General features: G+C 43.4%; 1 protein-coding gene across 2 annotated transcripts in view; it reads left to right on the forward strand.

Moving 5' to 3' along the window:
* Positions 1–16069, forward strand: part of SCARB1 (scavenger receptor class B member 1) — a 39871-nt gene extending 23802 nt beyond the window's left edge. Inside the window, exons 6-13 of one of the 2 annotated variants that reach the window (XM_073312829.1) lie at positions 386–501; positions 1951–2117; positions 3587–3705; positions 6657–6730; positions 8220–8271; positions 9021–9167; positions 13593–13709; positions 15425–15512. In XM_073312829.1, coding sequence (XP_073168930.1) covers positions 386–501; positions 1951–2117; positions 3587–3705; positions 6657–6730; positions 8220–8271; positions 9021–9167; positions 13593–13709 — 792 coding nt within the window. In that variant the 3' untranslated portion in view covers positions 15425–15512. Of the gene's footprint in view, positions 1–385; positions 502–1950; positions 2118–3586; positions 3706–6656; positions 6731–8219; positions 8272–9020; positions 9168–13592; positions 13710–15424 lie in introns of both variants that reach the window. The other variant, XM_073312828.1, reaches the window with a different exon arrangement.
* Positions 16070–16825: the final 756 nt, after the last annotated feature.

Genomic DNA, 16825 nt, shown 5'->3' on the forward strand with positions numbered 1-16825 from the left:
GCTGGGGCCCAGGGCCAAAGTCCGAACCTCGTTGCCCAGGGCTGAGGGGTTCAGCCCTGAGTGGCAGGGCTCAGGTTACAGGCCACCTGCCTGGGGCTAAAGTCCTTAAATGTTGAGGGAATGGACTTCCTCTTGGTGTTGGATGGGAGACAAGGTTTACATGACACTCTTTTGAAGGGTCTCTTTTTAGTTTGAGCTCTCTAGACTTCTTTGAACTGCTCTGTTGCTCACCAGGTAGAACTGCTGGAAGACTATTTTTGAAGTGGAGGATGAAGAACAAGCGAATAACTTAGGGCTAAAATGTAGAGGAAACTGTTAGCTTGGCTGTTTGGCTAACGTAGTTGTCAGTCTGGCTTTTAAATTCCTCTTTCAACTTTTCTTGCAGTTGAATTACTGGCGGTCTGATGAGTGTAACATGATCAATGGGACTTCTGGAGAGATGTGGCCTCCTTTCATGACCCCTTCCTCTTCTCTAGAGTTTTATAGTCCTGATGCCTGCCGGTAAGATTAGCTTACATTGTCTTATATGCTGCATGTCTATCCACATGACTGGAAGTGCAAAGTCTTCAGCTTTAGGATGCAAGTGGGTGGAAGATGTATGGTCTTGCTTAGTGAAATAGCTATTTTCATTATAACTCACCTGTCCTCTAAAATAACACTGATTTGTAGAACTAAACTTCAGCTACCATCCAGTGTTCAAGGTGGAGTTCTGAAGTGATCTCAAATATTCAGAGTGCAGTTGTTTGTCTGATTGGGCACGTCTTACCATCAAAAGATCTGCTGCTCTCAAAAAATGAGTCTGCACTGGTCTACTATGCTAATTGCGTTACTAGGTAGCAGTTGCAATGCAAAACAAGTTCTTGCTATGACAGCAAACAGAATTGAAAATGTTTGGATTTTTTAACTTTTTCCCAGTTACCATGCAAACTAGCTCACTAAGCCAAAGGCCGTCTTACAAGAGAAACGTAACATCTGTGTGTGCAGAAGGCATTAAGCAATACCAAGAGAACTTAGTGCTAAGGTCACAGGGTTGGGCACCCTAGTAATTAAGAGTCCCAAGACTTGGGTTGTGAGAATCAAGCAAGGATAATTTGTTGGCCTTCTCTTTCTCTAACAAAGCAGAAGGTCATCTTCCAAGGATGAGCAATATCCTGCAGGCCAAAGTAACCATCCGTTTCTCTTGGAGCTCCATGCCACGCAGCGGTCACCACTCCCCTCCGAATAAATAGATCGCTCCGCATATGGAAGCCTGTGGAGTCTCAAGTGCTCCAGTCAAGTCATAGTGCTGTGGGTCCCACTAAGGAAATGACATCGGTCACTTCCAGTTCAGTCCCCTTGCCTTGTTCTCATGCTCTTACAAACTGAAATTAACACCACGCCTATACAGAATGTTTCCCCAGTGCCTGGCATGGTATTTATATGAACCTTGCAGGCTGCTGTCTGTAAGGATCACCTGCCTTTCCTGCAGGAGAAAAAGCTTGGCTTCCTAGAAGGGAGAATGCAGGGTTAAGTACTTAGTCTCCAGTCAAGAGGTCAGTAACATGTTCTGGGATAGCAGTACTCGGAACCAGACAAGAGAGGAGCCCTGCCACTGGAAGGACTCCGACTCCTAGAGACCTGGGTGAAACTACATGAGGAAGGGGGCATGGAATCTTCTCTGCATCCCTGTTCACTTTCCTTGAGTGCAGCAATGTATTCTTTCCTGATTCCCCTCTTACCAGAGTGCCCCATAGACTTGTTTGTTTGTGCCACTGCTTAGGACCCCTGATAGAAATGCCCCAGATGCAACAGGGGTGAGAGCCTTCTCTTAAACTTGAGACTAAACAAGAGAGAGCAGATATGGCCCATCAAATAGTTTAGTGACACCACAAAGCAGTTCATCTGCACCCCTTAGTTATCTGTAAGAAGAGCTGTTTCCTTCTCTCTGATATTTCACTGTAATCCCTCTAGATCCATGAAGCTAGTGTATGAGCAGTCTGGAGTATTTAAAGGGGTGCCAACCTATCGATTTGTGGCTCCGAAGACTTTATTTGCCAACGGAACAGATTATCCTCCAAATGAAGGTTTCTGCCCCTGCAGGGAATCTGGAATCCAGAATGTCAGCACCTGTCGAATGAGTGAGTCTTGTATGTCAGTGTCTGTCCAATAGCAGCTGGAGACAGAGCTATTATGAAACACAGTCCATTCCCTTTGCATTGCGGGGAATGCACCCTAGGCTACTCTACTGTGTTGGCTAGGCTAATCTCAAGCCATAAGCAGTAGTTCTCCCATCACTCCCTTGAGGCAAATCTCTTTGTGGTCTTGCTACTGTTTAAGTAATACAACTAGTTACCAATGGCAGCATGTCTGGGGAATTCTGACTGTGTAGCACTTTTCCCCATGCTGTGCCCCCAGTGTAAGTAAAGTAAGGTGTAAGGAAGTGGGGAGTAGGGCCTGAAGCTGTAAAGCAAACCAAAAAAAAAATAAAAAAATCAAGAACTGGTTTTAGGATATTGGCAGTCACTTTAGAATGACGACAAATGTAGATCTCTAAAGCTTATTGAAAATAGGGGACAAAATGCTTGGTTTTTGCTCCAAGCAGTTATGCTGGAGCTCTAATAATTTATAAAATGGGCACAGTTCTACTTCTACTGCTTTTTTTTAAAAAAAAATAAAATAAAAATCATTCTAGGCTGTTGCCTTGCCTGATGGCCCAAGAAAAATAGTCAACAGGTCTTAATTTGAGATTGTACCACTGTTGATGGGCTGTACAGACTATCTTTCGGCATGCCACCTCTGGCAATGCTTGTAGCCCATGTAATCTGGTTTTAAACCTGCTAATATCCAGATCATAAGAACCCAGTGAATGTTGCCCTCCAGAACCAAGCCTTTTACTCTTGGCTTGTGCTGTGTACAGAGATGGCATGGGTCCATAGGCTATACAAAAGCCCCTTCGTTGTATCCTGAGCATCTCCAGGGGATTAGCAGTAAGGACGGATAAATTTTCATGCAAGGTTTTTGTCCTATAGTCAAGTTGTACATATCTAACCTGATAGGGAGGGGAAATAGTTAAGCACAATTGGGAAGAGAGATGTATCAGTTGGGCACGCACAATTACCCATGGGTGTGAAGAAGCTAAACTGAAGCCCAATCACCTTTCAGCTGTTGCTCTGGAGAACAGAAGGCCCCTGTCAGTTTTGTGACACCTCTGGCTTCATGATCTCCAAAGGCATAGAAGATGCTGGACAATACAGATGAGTTATTAAATCAGCATGGATAGTGAGAAGTAGTAGGATTAAGCTGCAGCAGGGAAAAAGTAGGTTAAGTATTAAGAAATTTTAAGCTTCACTAAGCAATGGAATAAACTGCTGGGAAAGGTATGGAAATCTCCTTCCTTCACGCTCATCTGCCAAAGTAGGCTTAGGTCTGATGTCATTCTGCCCAAATCTGGGGCATGGGGTGATGAGCTGTGGGGGGCAGGGGGAAGCAGACCCTCAAGGATCTGGCTTGCAACACGAAAGATCTCATGTTGGCATTTCTTTAGCCAGTAACTCCTATAAATAAGCACATTCGTGCAAACCCTCTAATGTGACTTAACTCTGTTCAGATGCACCAGTGTTCATATCCCACCCGCACTTCTACAATGCTGACCCTGTATTGGTGGAAGCCGTCGATGGATTACATCCCAATAAGGAGCAGCATGGGCTCTTCCTTGACGTTCATCCGGTGAGCTAGCTTCAAGTCTCATGCAGGCTGTTTCTTGAGAGAGTGAGACTCTAGATGCTTTTCTGTCTAGGCTCTGCACAATGAGGTGTCTGGGAATGTTATTTTCAGTGTAAAAAGAAAAGGAGGACTAGTGGCACCTTGGAGACTAACCAAGTTATTTGAGCACAAGCTTTCGTGAGCTACAGCTCACTTCATCGGATGCATTCAGTGAATGTTTTTCCACTCTAAGGTGCCACAAGTGCTCCTTTTCTTTTAGCGAATACAGACTAACACGGCTGCTACTCTGAAACCTGTCATTTTCAGCGTAGGCTCTCAACAGAGCTGCGCATTGGCTGCCCGTCAACTTCCTCATGCTCTGGCACTAAAACTGCTGCCACAAGACTAGGTTCCATAGTACAAGGATTTTAAATGGTTATTGCTGAGATGTGTTTAGATAAAATGGCTGTAAAACCATAATTAAAACTTTCTGATCTACTTCCAGAGAATTGCAAAATACAGCGTGCCAGATAGACATAGCACCAGCATAATTGCGTTGATGGCTCTGGCTTAATGGCCCCGCTGGGAATGACTTCTCACCCTGCTAAGGGGCTTTTCAAAATTAGTGAATAAAAGTCTAATATGTACTAAAGAAATAGAATAAATGAGGTTCAAACCCTCCCCCGTTCCTCACTGCACATCGAACCTCACCAAGATCCTGCACTTTGCTGTATCTAGTCAGAACTTAGCTGTTCTCTTGCACGGTCTGTCAAGACAACATACAGGTCTTACAAGAGCACCAGCTAATCCTGGAGGAAATACTTACCTGGAGCTGACCGCTAACCTATTGTAGTGGGTGAAATGTCTTCCTTTTCCTTAGTATCTGGCAGTAAGACTCTGCTCTGTAGTGCAAACAGGAATGCTATCCATGAAGTTACAGAGCAAAGCCATTTGATGCTGTGAGAAGTAGCCCAGTAGCATACGCAAATGTACAAACAGGGCACACTTCCAAGTGATTGTGCAACAGCTAGAACTGTCAGTGACCTCCTGACAGGCTGCTGTCATTAAAAAAAAGGGAGGAATAAATACTTTTTCTGCATCCTGCACTTATTGCTATTGGACCCCTTTCAACACACTTTTGGACAAGCCTATCCTAAATCTTAAATTTTGTATCCAAAACTTTACCCCCAGAAGGTTATCTTCCTTATTCTGTTCCCTTCTGGTTACTAGCTTTTGGCTGGCTTCTCTTGTGACTGTTCTATTTCTCACCTGTTTCTCTTCCACTTCCAATGTAGACGTGGCACCTCCAGCTTGGTAGGCTACCAGGACCATCCTAAAGTCTAGCTGCTGTTCTGGATCCTGTATTTTATAGGGTTTCCCCAGGTAACAAGCACCCAAGGCACGCTCAGTAAAGTGTGGTGGGTTTTTTGGTAAGCTCCAGAGAATGCAATTTAAGGATTTCCTCCTGACCAGCAACCATGGGACCTGCAGAGAGTGCAGTGGTGCTCTTACCAGAGGTTGGGTTGCAGGGCAATAAAGCAATCTTGAACACATTAAGGGGCTGTGTTCTGACTTCTAGATATCACTTGTAGAGCTGTTTTAAGCCTGCCTATAGACGAATGCACAGGCTTAAAATAAACAACCAAAACAATAGCTCTCATGCAAATGTCTTGTCAATCTGCAGGGATAAGGAGGGGTAATAGATGTTCTAGAGCTAAGCACGCCATGTTTTTACAATATTGGGCTGAGGTAAGTGTACTTTGGCTCTTTAAAAGGTAAAGATTAATTCTCCACCCTCCGCCCCCAATTACTTGCTAATCTGTGTAGATCATAAAATAAAGTCCATGGCAATAAAGGCTTAATTAAAATAGCTGTAATAAACATGAACTGTAGAGATAAAACCTCAGTACTGCACAATTCACAAACCGTTCTGTCGCTTTGCACTACAAAGCTATTGAAGGTTAGTAGCAGAGGAGTGGGAAAGGCTGGGGATGGTGGGGAAGATATTTAATAGTGTATGGGTAGCATAATACTCTTAAACAGGAAGCTGTAGTGATGTTGCAATCGTGCTAAAGCCTTAATCTTGTTAGCTTTAACTCTCCATAGTAACATCATTTTGACAGATGTTTTGATATTGCAACAGTTTGTAGCCAGACACCTGTCAGTCATCCTCATGGATGTTAGCACAACTGTGGAAGTAATGTGAGTAAACTGCTTGAATCAAAGAATGAAACATTGTGTGGGTGGGCATTCGCTTTTTGTGCCTCTTACCACCTTGACACTTAGTTGTCTGCAGGGCAATATCCTCATGCTCTTAAACTTCAAAGCAAGCTGAAGTGGCACTAAAACTATCTTCATAAGTTACACTAGGATAGAAATGCCCGATTTTTTGATTGTTCCAGCTTGCCTTTAGGCCTTTGAGTGCTAGAGTGTAAGTCAGTTATTTGGCCTTCTAGAGTTGCTGTGTGCTAACTTGAAAATATTGGTCTGCTACAGCTCCACCTAGTGTTTCTCTGTTAGAGTAGCAGCCGTTCTTATGTGCCAGCTTTTGTTTTGTCTTGTGATTTGAGGAATGGTTTGATTGCCCACCTTGGAGGACCCTTTCAAGTATCTTCTGAAAGCAGAGTTCTTCTGCTAACTCATCAGATTTCCCAGAAGAGGCTGTTACGATCTTCCTAGACAACTGTTCTGTCTTCTGAATCTTGACTCGACTGCCACACCTCTTTGTCTCTGCTTAAGCACTCCCCGTAGCCCAGGCTCAAAGTGAAAAACAATGATACAGGTTGCCTCCTAAGACAAGGTCTTCCTCAGAGCCGTTTACCCTCTTTCTGGTCGCCTTCCCTCGCCTCTTTTGTATACACTGTGTGCTTTCACATGTTGCAATTCTTTGTTAGTTGTTTTTTTTGAAGCGCTTTCCTCTACATGAACACCAGGAGGTATTGCTGAGAAGTGCTTGGTTTCCTGTTCTAATGCAGGTCACGGGAATTCCAATGAACTGCTCCATCAAGCTGCAACTGAGTCTGTATATGAAGAAAGTCTCTGGCATAAGGTAAGTAGCTTGCTCTGAGGATGTCCAAGAGGCATGTGGCTTACATGCTTGAAAGTTAAGGAGACTAACTTCACAAATGTAATGCTGTTTGAATAGCTTCTTTGTTATAATTCTTCGGGCTCCAAAGAAACAGCTCTATTGTAGTACAATCTGTTCAGTCTAATCCCATTCCTCAGTTTCATATCAGTTGTTAAACCTCAACTTGTCAAGATATTGTCATAAACATACCTCACAAAGCATAGTGCCTTCTCTGTCTGAGAGAAAGACATTTGGTATCTTACTGCTCAGCTGAGCTCATGAACAGACAAGCTCTACGTGGTTTTTCTCTTTTTAACACACCATATGCAGATATATGCCTCTTCAATTGGCTTTCTTCTTTAGCTTGCTTTAGCTATTTGTGTGGATGACACCTCTGTACCAGTTCATGGCTATGTCTACACTGGACTCCTATCAACATGGCTGTGTTGGTCAGGAGTGTGAAGAGGTGTGAACCCTGACACAGCTATGCTATCAGAACTCCAAGTGCAGATGTGTTTATACTGGCAAAACTGTACTCTTACTAGTGTAGCTTGTTTCACTTGGGGAGGGGGGTGGTTTCTATACTGGTGCAAAGTGCAGTTTTGCTTTTACAGTTGCATCCATGCTGGGAGATACACTGGCAAAGCATTTCTAGGGTAGACATAAAGCCGCAGGCTGATGTTAGGCTAAGAGCTTGGAATGTAGCAGTGCCTAGTTGTGCAATAGTCTGTGTTCTGATGGCCCTGTTGCAAACGAAAATTCAAAGTAGACTCCCTGGGTCAGATTCCTAAAATGCTGTGTGCTCACAATTGCAGTCAGCCTTCCAAAAACATGCTCCTACCACTCAAGTATCAAAACAAGTGGTCAGACTTCCAAATGGGTTCTGAGCTCTTAAAATCTGGTGCTATAGTACTTGGAGCAGTAGGTTACTTGCTCTTGGAGGAGGAGGTAAACTTGCTCTCTCTCAACCAGTTTTATTCCAGCCTCTAACAATTACCTGAGACAGTAACACTATTACCTACACTTTCAGTACTCCATAGGTTACCAGAATGCATTACAACTACTCTTGGATTAAGCACAGAGGTTCCCATTAAACTCAATGCTTGGAAAGTGATTCCTATGGGAATTCTAAGGGAAGAACAGTGGTATTTCAGATACTACAGTGATATCTGGGAAATGCTGACTACTTATTAAACATCAACTAAAATTCAAGTTCTTCTCCTAAAAACTAACAACTTTAAAGTTTGCATCTGTGAAGTTTAATCAGACCTAATATTGCATAGAAAGAATTCACTGAAATGGGAGGGGTGGGGGAAATTACCAACTCTTTGCATTGTCTTCATGCCTGTAAAATTTTGAAATGTCTAGTAAAAACTGACCAGCTCTTTAGAAACCATTGGAGTATAATGCTGGTCTGTGTAGATTGACTGTGTGATTATAAATATAAGTGTGAACTTTTCTTTCTGTTCAGTCAAACGGGACAGATCAAGCCAGTTGTCTTGCCTATACTTTGGTTTGCAGAGGTGAGTTGGATTTCCTCCTCTTGGTTGGAAAAGTAACGTTAACCATGCAAAGTCTGTACTGCAGAGGAGGAAATTTAGGGGCAACTGGAAGAAGTAGATGGCTTGTGATGAGCAGCAGTGTGGGAAGGGACTAGAAGGGCAGCGTTACATGTCTCTACTGGAGAAACTTCAACTGGAGTAGAGGTCTAAGCTGCACAGTTCTTAACTGGTAACTTTGCATAAATGGATTAGAATCACTTTGTTCAACATTTGGCTGCACACTTCCTGACTCAGACTTGCAATTTGAGCCATTAAACTCTTCTGTCCACTTCCGTATGCGTTTAGAAAGCATCGGTGATATTCTATCTTAACTTCTTGGTCTAGGTCTCCCAAGTTAACACAGATGGGCAAATACCTACCAGCTGTGCAAGCTGGAAGAGCATGCTGAGTATTTGTCACTTAACGAAATGAATAAAACGTGACTGTCGCTGGCCCAAACACTTTAGACCCTGCTGTCTAGGCATTTCTTGCCACCAGGAGTACTACTTGTAGTGCAAGTCCCTTCTGTTTCTGTTTCCTTCTTCTGGCAGCTTCTGTTTTACAGACTAGCATTTATTTCCTTGTGGCCTGTTAACGTCTTACGCTTCCCTGAATTCCTCTATATACCGAAATAAGTTTTCCAAGCCAGGCTTTAGAGGCAGTGGGGACACCACTAATACAGAGTCTCTGTGCTGTGAAACTGCCACTGAAAACTACTCTCTTCTGGGCAGAGCGGAGCCATTGAAGGTTCAGTCTTAAAGCAGTTCTACACCAACCTGGTTCTGATCCCATCTGTGCTGGAGTACGTGCAATATATCTGCATCGGTCTGGGTGTCGCTTTGGTTGTTGCTGCCGTTGTACTGGAGGTGAAGAGACAGGTAGGAAAAAGCAAACGGCAAAACTCCTGACTTAATCAACTGATGCCAACTTTCAACCTAATCCAGAAATTTCTGATTTTTCACTTGTAGTGCTACTTAATCCAATGTAAGATTGCTGATCTTTTAAGTAAGATGTCATAGCTTGATGGTCACACGCCCTGCTGCGAAGTAGGCACTAGGGGGCATTGCTCACCTCTGCTCACTTCTAACTCTTAACACCTGAAAGACTTCAATAAATGAGTGGGTCTTTTGGGCTGACACTCTGACCAATGAGGCGTCTTTGTTTTGTATCTTCCAGCCCTGCCTCCAAATTCCTCATCAATGTTCCTACAAGCTATTTCTGCCATGTGATAGGTGTGGGAAGGTCACTCTCCCCCTTTTTTTTTTTTTGGTCTGACCAGAGCAAGCATTGAAGTAGCCACTGATGCTTGTTAGTTAATTATTGCTTGAATGGCTCAAAGTATATGAACAGTTCCTTTCACTAGCTAAACCCCAAGCTTATTCTCCAGAAGTCTGGCTTATTATACATGGTGTCGTGGCAGTTGGTCCCAGGATATTAGCCAGAGAAGGTGGGTGAGGTAATATCTTTTATTGGGCCAACTTCTGTTGCTGAGAGAGACACACACCAGCTTTCAAGCTCCCACGGAGCTCTGCTTCAGGTGACTTCAAGGTCAAAAGCTTGTCTCTCTCTCTTCCTAACAGAAGTTGGTCCAATAAAAGATATTCCCTTGCCTAGCTGCTTCTTAGAGCTGACTGACATCTCTATTTAAGATCACTCAGTGCCTTCGCAGTGGGGTTTGCTAAACCACATAGCAGTCTGGACTGCAAATACTTTCTGTAGGGGCTGTGATCCTTTGCAGTGGGTAAAATAGTCTGGAACAGGGCCAGGAGCTCACTGTGTTCAATGCAGCAAGCTAACAAGAAGAGGGTAAGCTGCTTTCTCCCTCTTCTTTCCTGGAACCCTGATTCCTATTCTCCCCCCAGTACCAAAGGCAGCAGTATGACAGTAGTTCAGATTCTAGACTTCAGAATCCATTGCTGGTTTCTGCTGCATTTAGCAACTTTAGGATAGTTCTACACTGAAGTTTGTTAGGTCAACTTGCAGCCACCACAGTAATTACTAGTTGTGCATGTCCACTCTACCTTCCTTGGGTTGGTGGTGCGCATTCTCACCAGGAGCACTTCCACCAACCTAAGAGGGGCAGTGAGGGGAGCTGAGAGCCCACCAGCTCCTGATAGGCTACCCTCCCCACCGCTCCATTCCCAACTGGGAGCAGGGGCCAACCCATGTAAGTTAGCGTTTACACAGACACTGTGTCATCCTAACTGCACCGAAGTAAGCCTCTCATGTAGGTGGAATAGTTTTGCTGGTGTAGTAAGGCACTTACATGGGTGGGACAAGGCTGTAGTGTAGACCCGGACGTAGTTAAGTCAATGCAAGGCAGCTTACGGCGATCTAACTGTAGTGTAGACCAGGCCTTAGTGACTCAAGCCAGCTCCTAAGTTCCTAAGAAGTCTGTTAACCAGTGTACACTTGCAGTAGTTCCTCTCAGGTACACTTAAGGCAGGAAAACTTTCTGGTGCCCTTTGTCTTAGGGTATGTCTTCACTACCTGCCAGATCGGCGGGAAGCGATCGAGCCAGCAGGGATCAATTTATCGTGTCTAGACTAGACACGATAAATTGACTCCTGAGTGCTCTCCTGTCGACTCCTATACTCCAGTGCTGCGAGAGGCGGAGTTGACGGGGGAGCAGCAGTAGTCGAGTCACTGCGGCGAAGACGCCACTGTAAGTCGATCTAAGTATGTCAATTTCAGCTACGTTATTCACATAGCTGTAGCTGAAGTTGCATAACTTAGATCGATTCTTCTCCCCCCAAGTGTAGACCAGGGCTTAGGGAAGATCATCAAGGTGTGTTGAGAATCTGTGCTGTTTACTCAGAGAGCAGCATATAGGGCACTTCAACATGAGTGGCTTTGGGACTTATAGCGGCATTATGGGGCAGTCTCACTCCCTTACTGTGCTGGAGTAATCTTGAGGATTGCTGTGCAACATGAGGATAATGCAGGAGAAAAGATGCAAAAAAAACTTTAAAAACAAACCGTTGATAGTGACGTCTTTCAGCTTTGGCCCCAAAATGTGCACCTGAAAAGACTCCAAATAGTCCATGTGTGCTTTAAAACAGCCTCCTGGTTATTGACCAGCAAGTCGCGCGTGTGTACATACTTCTCCCAACTAGCTCATTTGAATCTGGCTTAAAACTCGTTGTTTTGGCTCAACTCGCCTGTGATTGAGCTATCCGCAATGTTAGCGCAACAGATGCCCAAAGCAGATCATACTTTACCCTCCAGTCCTTAAATCCTTGAAACAATCATGACTTATGCATACACTAAAGAAATGGCTAGCTTTTCCTTATCCCACTTATCTTAACTGCTGATATTCAAACCCATTTTAACTAGTTGCCCAGGTTTTCCAAGTAGTAAATAATTGGATTTAAACCAGGCCACACCACAGCATAATTGATTTTGGCATATTATTTCCAAATCCCTTTGTTGCAAAGTGAGCGTGGATGAACAATTCCGAAGGAATACTGGGTGTGTGTGTAATCTTAAAGCTAAGCCATTTACTGTATACTGAAACTGATTCACTAGTGTTTGATTCACTTGATGGTTCTCTGAAGTGATTTAGATTAGTAAATTAGCTGGGATAAATGATGATCAAAACTATTGCCCAAGTGACTGACCTGTTAGTAGCGAGCTCCATTATGTGAAAAGCAAAGTGCTGTTGTTCCTTGTCATAAAGTGGGAACCACATGATCGTTGACTTTGATTGTTGTTTAACAATGAGTGTAATTAACCATAGGAAATTGTAACAAGGGTTGTGGGTGGGTTCTCAATTCCTGGCATCCTTTAAATCAAGGCTGGATTTTTTTTTTTTTTTGGAGATGCTGTAGTTTGAAAGGAAATATTTTGGGGCAGTTTCTATGGCCTGTGTGATATAGGCAGTTAAACTAGATCTGTGGTCCCCTCTAGCCTTGCAATCTATGAAACCAGAAGCTACTCCACATTTACACTGGTCTGAGACTTTACCCCCTGCTTCTGCACCCTTAGATGGAGATGGGGCTGTGAGCGCAGAGCAAGGAACCCAAGTTAATTCTGTAGGGAAGACCAGCCCAAAGAACTTCCTGTGGAGGGTGTTTATGCAGGGCAATTGCAACCAGTGTATTGCTGTCAAATACACTGGCTCACAGCTCCTTCCAGTGGCCACTCTGCAGGAGTTGGCTTTAACAGGGACACCACAACAGACCCTAAGCCGTGGGTATCCTCTACAGGGAGCACTCAATCAATGGGGATTCAGTACAGGGTTAACAAACTCCAGTTGGCCACTTGCATGAATGGAGGCCTCTGGTAACAAACTGAATACCGATCTGCAAAAGAGAATCCTAGGCACAAGGCACTTGCAATTATCCATTGGTGAGCTAAGTAGTGTTGCCAGCTAAGCCACAACTGAGCCTATATTGGTGCTATACAACCAAATGCAACTTCAGGAAACTTTCTTCTTCTTCGCTAAAAAGTGAGTTAACAAAAATCACAGCAGAGAACCTGGAAGTGGCCCTATAAATCTGTAGGGGAATATTGCTGAGCATTTAGGATTATGTAACTCTATAGTGATCAATAGATGCATAATACAAACTGCAACACAGGTCAAAATAAATGCTGCATTTAAGGTGTATTCTTGATCTAGTGAAGGGTTAATGATCAGCTCTTAATAGATTGCTTAATCAACAACAGTCCTCCCTCTGAAGAGCCAGAATGCTCTTCACTGAGCACCTGAGCTAAGGCAAAGGCTCTAAATCCATCTGTGATCCATTATGAAATCTCCCTAAATTCTTGCAACTGCATATAAAATGTACTTCATTTCCCATAGCAGCTTTCTAGAGGGAGCACTGTTGCTTAAACTCAACCTCAGTGAGATACTGGAAAATGTTAAATAGTCTCTTAAATGCAAAGTTAGATTCTGGATTATAACTTGAGCCAATTTAAAATGGTGTCTGTCTGTCCTACCAATCCAAACAAAAGCTTTTTAAAAAAAAATAAAAAAATCCTCCCTTGCACAACCACAGTAGAGCTTACCTGCAGCTGACTGTGTGCGACAATCCCAATCCACTGAACAAACCCTTTTACATTTCATTAGAAGTCTCTAAAGGGTCTGAAATGTGAACAGACCATTTTAAAGATGGCTTGGTACAGATTATTTTAAGAAGATTAATAAAGTTGTAGCTCTAATTTAAACACCGTGTAAAGAACTAGAATTTAGTAACTAAGCAAACCATGATTACAACTTAAACACAGCTGCCCTTTTTCAAGTGAAACCTCTTCCAAATGTCTTTTAAAATACAACATAAACTAGCCTGATTATCTTCTAGGAAAAATGCTTTTTATTTTGGAGTAGCAATAAAAAGACTAAAGAGGCCAACCAGGCCTTGTCCGAAAAACGGCTGACTCCAGTTAAGGGGATGGTGCTGCAGGAAGCCAGCCTGTAGGTGGGTACCCAGTAAAGGTAAAACTCCTCTTCTCTAAACAATACTAACTTGATGATAAATCTGCTGAAATGTTGCTTAAATCTGCTGTCAAATTGAAGTGCTCAATGTTCACGTGTAAAATACCCCCTCTTGGTAAACTTTATTCGTGCTTCATGGCAATAAGCTTGCTTTGGGTTTAAACTAGGAAATGGGAATATTGCATGCATTTAGATCACACTTCATTAGGTGTTGGGGAGAGAAGGTGCAGGTAACGCTTCTTTCAAACCCCCTTCTTGGTAGATTGATGTGAAACATGATCTGCAGCCCTGGAGATGGGTGCAATGTTGGCTAGATGTGACAGTTGGCATGGAGGTGAGGTCCTATCATCTGTAAGAACTTTTGCTTGCTGGGGCATGGGGGGGGAAGGGTGTAAAATCAGCAATGACATACAAGAGTCTGGGTGACACCTGTGGACCTCCCTCACTTTGGCTAAATCTGAAAATGAATTTGGAGACCAAAACTTGTTGTTCGCCAGTCTTCTTAGTGTTAACAGATACAGCCAACACCAGGAGAGACTAGGCAACACTTTTTTCAAAGCCGTGATTTAGAAATGGATTGACTAAAACTTTCTTGGCACCTGCTAAATATTTTTAGATTCTATATCAAGGTGTTGAGCTGTTCAGCCTTTTAAATGTGTGCTCGCTTTGTGGATCGAGAGACATACTCCAGTTAAAGGCCCTATAATCAAGAAAGGAGCCCTTCCTACAAGGGAGTCTAACACATATGCTTAAGTGCTTTCCAGGTTGAGCAGCCTGAGATTGTTTAACCTAACTTGGGGTAAAAATCTCTTGGGAGGGGCATCTGCTGGGATTCCATGAGGTCACAGTCAGAGCTCTGTACAAATATGGAGCACCCACATGGAGCTGAGACTACTTCTCTCATTAGGCAAAATAGAGGGTTTTATTGCTTCTGATCTTTACACTTAAAGAATACTGACAGATGTATCCCAGTATTACCAGTCTGACTATTTCATACTCACATATATTAGGATTGCTCTTCATTTATTACAGAAAAGTAGGTCAACCACCTTCTAAAGAATGAGTCACCAGGTCACGCTGTTCTCATGCATGATGCTTACTTTGGAAAGCTTTTTGGGTTAAGTTGCCATACGGCTTGTTTGTATATTCAAAAGGCTTTTTGCACTAAACTTTCACTGGCAGGATGGAACAGCCCAGGAATGGACTAAGTGCTGTAGGCTGCTGGGGTAATGTATTGATCTAGAATGCCTGATGTATTTACTGTCTGAGATACTATTGTAGTAAAGGCCAATTTTACACCTTTCTTGGAACCTGTAGTTCATTCTTCAGCTTTATTTCATCCTGGCTTTGTTTAGAAACCTGTGTAGAATGTTCTGTGATAAAATGGACCACGTGTTGGTGCTCTTAAGCGTTTACTTCATCCCAGGGTTCATTGCTGCTCTTGAGAGGACAGTAGCTGTGGATTAATAAACATCACGTTTCTGGTCTCTGAATGGGACATGTCGGGGAGCAGCTTGCTCTCCCTTTCTGGGGTGTCATTAAACTACAGATTAGTCTGGAGTCTTTACATGGTGACAAATTCCAGTGCTGAACATACTGTCAAGTAGCCTGTAAATCTTTAGTCACTGGCTTATGTGATGACCAATGCTGGTGTCTAGCTGCATCCTGAGTCACCTGTCCTTGCTTTTATTTATTCAGAGAAACGCCAGAGAGAAGAGCCCACGAGAGCCAGACCCACGGACTGAACCACCTCAGTCTTCCGAAACAACACCACTCCTTCAAGATGATAGTAAAACAAACCAGAATGATGCTGCTGAAGCCTGAAGTGCCAGTCTCTTACAGAAGGGTGATTCCCACTGGTACCTGACTCTGCTTAGGGATCAGACTTGCTCTGGGTCCATTAGCAGGATCCTAGAAAGGAGATGCAGAGTTGGATAAAATACCTGATTCCGAACTATCTTGAGAGAGGCACAAAATACTCAGAGGCTATTGAGCTGTATTGCCACGGCTCACACTTCCTGCATCAAGACCTGAGATGAGGATAAAACCAGTTCAGTCCTAGCATTTGAAATACAAAACATTCAAAGAACATTTGTTGGCCTGGGGCTGGCATGGGCTGAGACCTCTCTTTTTTGCTATTTCCAGCCTGGCAGGGATGAAGAATACCTGGTGGCTAATCCCCTGAAGAGTCCTTTCGTCTGCCCACGTAGTCTCTCTCCACCTAGAAGCTGTTGAGAGAATTCTAAAAGAAAAAGGCACTGTAATGAATAATCCTTTAAAGCAAACAAGGTTTACATGTGTAGAAATAACTGGTGTATAAAGGAAAATGTCAGTATTTAACAACCTGTGCCACTCAAGGTTTATGGAGAGGGGCTTACTAAATAGATCTACACTGGCTGAAGTTCACTCCCATTCAGGAGGCTAATGCTAATCTGGGAAAACTGGCAGCGATTTGCAGTAGGTCCTATTCATCCTGTTTTAAACTGGGATGGGATGGGTTCATTTGCTCGGGTTCACTGAGTAGAAATGAGTTCTCACATGCTGCACAGGTTGAGATGTATGCTGCCCACTCTTTTTATATACCGGTTTTAGGCTATGCAGCCATGTGCGGGTGTAAGATTCAAGGTTGTGGTGATTGCTGTTTTGGAGGGGTGGTGCTCTAGACTGAAGCCTCATTTGTCACTGCTCTAAAGCTTAGTGGGTTTTTCTAATCTGGCTAGTTGGTTCCCAGGTGCCATTGTGGGTTAGACATGTGGCAGTGGTGCTCATTTGATTTTTGCCAAAGAAATATTGCTTAGCTCCTTGGCGCTCCCACTCAACTTCTGTGGTGAAATTCGTGCAGAGGCCACCGACTTTTAACTTGTATGGAAACCACTTACTCTTTACAAGTATCTAGTTTTTTCCCTGGATTTCAAATTAATCTGAGCTCTTCTACCTACACAGAGCCAGCCAGGTGCATTGCATTGTTCCACATATGATGTCACTCTTCTCATTGTTCTACTAGTGTCTTTAATCATGACATTGTAAAATGTCACCAGGGGTAAGAGCTATTCCAGAACTGTGCCATTCCCCAATCAAATGAGATCTCTTCCTTGCAGT

This window comes from Lepidochelys kempii, chromosome 15 (assembly GCF_965140265.1).
Source record: "Lepidochelys kempii isolate rLepKem1 chromosome 15, rLepKem1.hap2, whole genome shotgun sequence".
Classification (NCBI taxonomy): Eukaryota; Metazoa; Chordata; order Testudines; family Cheloniidae; genus Lepidochelys; species Lepidochelys kempii.